The sequence below is a fragment of the Halyomorpha halys genome, unplaced genomic scaffold (genome assembly GCF_000696795.3).
Source record: "Halyomorpha halys isolate HHAL.00 unplaced genomic scaffold, Hhal_1.1 Scaffold929.1, whole genome shotgun sequence".
In the NCBI taxonomy this organism is placed as follows: domain Eukaryota; kingdom Metazoa; phylum Arthropoda; class Insecta; order Hemiptera; family Pentatomidae; genus Halyomorpha; species Halyomorpha halys.
Window position 1 is genome coordinate 29,501 of NW_027105158.1, and position 4,765 is coordinate 34,265.

At 24.2% G+C, this 4,765-nt stretch overlaps 1 protein-coding gene across 15 annotated transcripts in view; it reads right to left on the bottom strand.

Annotated features, from left to right (window-relative positions):
* Positions 1-4,765, bottom strand: part of PIP5K59B (Phosphatidylinositol 4-phosphate 5-kinase 59B) — a 78,237-nt gene that overhangs the window by 10,582 nt on the left and 62,890 nt on the right. For 2 of the 15 annotated variants that reach the window (XM_014430969.3, XM_014430970.3), the window contains one exon: positions 1,535-2,267. The exons of the other annotated variants lie outside the window; for them this stretch is intronic. Coding sequence is in view for 1 of the 2 variants with exons in the window: in XM_014430970.3 (XP_014286456.1) it covers positions 2,262-2,267 (6 nt within the window). In the remaining variant the exon portion in view is untranslated. Of the gene's footprint in view, positions 1-1,534; positions 2,268-4,765 lie in introns of those variants that run through there. 15 annotated transcript variants of the gene reach the window in all.

Genomic DNA, 4,765 nt, shown 5'->3' on the forward strand with positions numbered 1-4,765 from the left:
AAGTCACAAAATAAGTTAATTTTAACTATAAAATATATCACACTTAACAGTTGATGTAAGGCTCTCAAATTATATTCTAAAATGGTCCCTCATGGTGGCCAGATTAGCCCAAACATTTCAAGTTATTAATTAAGAGTGTTGGTACTTCATGGACGTAATTTATTTTAATTGAACAGATTTATATGATTTTTCATGAATTGTTTACAATTAATTCTCTTGGCCTCTCAGTAATATCCATATCTTGTCTGTTTTTTGTTTTTTTTAAATATGATTACACGTAATGTTAAATTCTAAAAATATTATAATTTTTACCCTTTTCTGGACGAATCCATCGGATCATCAGTGTCTGTCCTTTATAAAGAGGTTTCAATGCATATGAAATTTTTTGAGGATCCTTGAATTTTTACTCTTGAATAATTAATAAAACAGTTTTTGAAATTTCAAAGATGAGAAAATTTGTTCTGAAATTTTCATAAATTGATAAATTTTCGTAAATTGGTTACATAGGTAATTATACGAACAAAATAAAAAATTCACAATAGGAAAGATACAAAAAGCAAAGGAAGCATTCCGTACCATTAGGGTACAGTTTGAGATTAATATTGAAGGTTCCAAAAAAAGTTTGAAATAAAATTTTTCTGAATAAAATTGGATAAGACGTTAAAAAATGTATTCCTCCCTTCTCCGCCCCCACCCAAAAAACATTATTTTTTTTTTAATTGTTAAGGTGAAATGCACCAATAGTGAAAGACAAAAATTTAAATAATTAGTTATAAAACAATTTTAAACAATAAGTGTATAGATGACATGATTTCAATATGGAAATTGAAAATATGACAAGTATGTAGTAAATATGATTACAAGAATTTTAAATATACATATATAACATAGATAAAAATTTTTGATAAGAATAACTTAACTTTAGGATTGCAAAGGTGCATGACTATGGGATAATTGTCCCGAAACGTTGTACAAGCAAAATATAGAATAGATTCTATTTGTAAGTTTTTTTTTTCACCTCAACAATTTAAAAAATTAATATAATCAAACTTCTTAAAAAGAAAATTCAGAAAAAAAAATAGTATATATTGTTTTTTATAAGCATACATACTACATTTATGTCATGAATACATCTTTTTACATACTTAATTAAATATGTACAAATAAATTTTGCAAAAAAAAAGTCCCTTCAATGCTAAAAATTTAATTGAAATTGTTTATACTACTACATAAGTCAATAATTAAAATTCAAATTTTTTTTTAAATCAAACTTTTTTTCAAGGAACCTTCTCAGCTTCAATACATAGAGGTTTAACAACACACTTAGATGACAAACAGAATAAATACAATACAAATTATTGTTTAGTTATCATACAACAATAAATTTAATTACCATATAAATATTGCCATGGCATAATTGAAAGGTCTATTTAATTAAATCAATTACTATCAATTACTTCCTTTTTCAACGACAGTCAACAGTTTGTTTATTCATCTATTAGCTTTTCACTCAAAATTCTAGCTATTTTATACCTTTTATTTTTATTTAAGAAGTACAACCATTTTAGAACATTTAAAAAATTCTTTTTCTTCTACGGCTTCGACTACATGATATGAGAATATATCAGCAAGGCGCTTTTTTTTTTTTGCTTTTTTTTTTGTATTATAATTACAGCCAAAAATAGATATACATCAATCCACACGATTATAGGATCTTATAACAGAAGGAACACTCTCATAATAATAATAAATAAAATTTATAATTAATTGGCAACTCAGATTATTGTTTGTAAAAAAGTCAACCTCAATTTTATTTCACCATAATAGCACTGCCCATTACTTGAAATTAAATTTAATATAGGATAAAATTTTCTATCACATAAGTAAAAAACAGAAATATAATTCTATAAAACTAGTTAATCACATTTTTTTTCTTTTTTCTTCGACACCATAATTTATCATACAACATCAAAATAAATACAAACAATAATTTGATATCAAAAGTATTCACAGGTAAACATGATACGTTAATTAAATACAACAGAAATATATATATTCTGGATAGAATTACTCTTTTATTTCCAGAAATAAAAGTGATAAAAATAAATGTTTCACAATATTTACATAATTGATAAAATAATATATCTCATTAAATAATAAAAAAGATTTCTTTTTTTTTTACAAACTAATAAACATATCGAACTGTGGGTTGCGGGCGATGCTGATTCAGCAATGTAAATAACTGAAGCCTCATTATTTCTTTATCGCTGTAAAAGACAAAAAGAAAAAAAAATCAAAGAATGAATTACACGGTTGTATTGAATTCATAATATTTTTATTAATACAAAAAAAAAAAAAAAGAAAAAGAAGAAGAAAGAAAAACATTTAAAAAATCCTATACTACTCAAAAATTAGTTTTATAAAATGTTGATAAATTTAATTAATTAGATAGAGCAAAATGATTAAGTATGAACATTTAAAGAAAAACTCAACCGGTAATTCCGATTTCTTTAATTTTTCTTTACAGTAAACTTATAAGAAATACTACTCCATAAACAGCCCACAGACCATATCATGACTAAAATTTCTTATGCCCTACAACTTGTGTTAGTTAACGATAGTGTAAGTGAAATTAATACAATATCAAGTATAATTTTGTTGAGTTGTATTAGCCAAATCTAAAATCTGTTGTATTAGTTTGTTTTCACATATATATCAGCCAGTATCTGATGATAGAAAATATGTTATTTTTAATGAGGTGTTCATTGTTCAATATAAGAAGAAGATGGAACCAACGTTTCACCCCACTTTATAGGGCTAAAAAAGATACAAACAACTAAAATAATTTATTAAATAAATCAAACGGTATCCTTGATTAGTCTCAACACTATTTATTATATCAACAGTCCAACGTTTCGGCCAATTCGGCGATCCTCAAGGACAATCTAAACATTTAACAGCTCATACATTCATTTAAACAATTATAAGAACAACATTATTACTACTTCAAATATAAATTCTCACCTCACATCAAACATTTAAAAATGTTTAGCAGGCTATCCTGCCCAGGTCATTACTTATAAGTCAAAATCGCCCTATGAAAAAGTCAATTAATAGAGAATCCTATTAATTATTAATAAGCTTACGTTTAATTACCTAATTTTTAAAACTTTTAATTTTCAATTAATCAACACTATCACTATCATATACACAAACTATTTATAACCGAAACGTTAGACTATTGATATAATAAAAGAGTGTTGAGACTAAACAAGGATACCATTTGATTTATTTAATGAAAAAAAAAACAGTCTCAAGAAAATAAAGAAAAAAAAAATTATATATAAACTAAAATAATGTAATAAAGTAAGAGACTAGATAAGATGAAATAAAAGTAAACTAAGGTATGGCTAAAAATGATTTAAAATATGTGAAAATTTAACTAAAAATGAACAAAGTAAATTAAAGAAAAGAAGATATTGTTCATGTATACAGAAACTTTCACATATATAGGCACTCCTTAACTTATTTTTATTTCATGTTATTTATTATCTTACTTTTTTAAGAGGAAGAAGTACTAAAAGAAGGAAAATAAAGAAGTAAGTTGAGATTAAATAAAAGTCGAGAAAAAATAAATAAAAACAAAAGTAATAATAATTCTTTACTTATTTATTATTATTATTTTCCTTTATTCTTTCTCGACGTTTATTTAGTCAAATTTTGCTTCTTTATTTTCCCTCTTATAGTGCATTAAATTTTGTTTTATCATATCTGCTTTTCTATTTCTACGTGTTATTACGTCTCCTGTTCTATATATATCGATAAATTCTTATCATTGTTTATTCTATATTATAACTATTTTATTTCTTCTTTTTTTTCATTTGTTTATAATTTTCTTTTGACTTATATTTACATAATTTTAACCCAACCTTTTTGTATATTATTATCCTACTAAATTGAAATATTTTTAGTTTTTTGTTTATTTTTTTTTTAGCCCTGATGAAGCTCTACAAAGTGGAGCGAAACGTTGGCAAATAAATAGTTATCATCTTTTTTTTGTTTTCTTTCGACCACATTCCTGACCATCTTCTTCATAGTGTTATATTAGAATACAATTTTTTATTGATTTTATTTTATTGTATTTTATGCATATACTATTTTAGATATTTTAGCTATGTTTTGGTCTTATTACCTTTAAACGTTTTGGCCATTTTCAATCTTTTTATATTTCTATATCTCTGTCATCTTATTAAAATTCTTTGCTTTCAAAAATACTACTCCATGAAAGTATTAGTTTTTTTCCCTCCCTTTTTTTTTAGGGGAATAGGGGGGACTTTTTATCTACTATATATTAATTAATATTGCATTTAAAACTTATATATTAAAAAGCATACATTAATTTTTAAAAAATCATAAAAACCAATATGTTATTTTATTCCTATTTCAGGAATTTTTATTTGTATTATTTTTTAAAAACTAATTTTTTAAACAGATTATAAAAGCTTGTTTTACTTGATTTTTAATCCCTATAGATGTTTGTGGATTATGAATTTTTATCCACGTTTTATCATTTTAACATACAGTTCACAAAGAAACTATTTGATATTTTAGTGCACCCTGTTGAGAATTTTATTTAACTATTTCTGTTAGTGAGATAAAGGACAAATTTTTATTTTCTCAGCTTACTTAGCAGTTTGGCATATACATTTAAATTTTGAGTCAATTTTGTACAGAGTTGGGCTACTATGGAACTAATAGCTAAAAT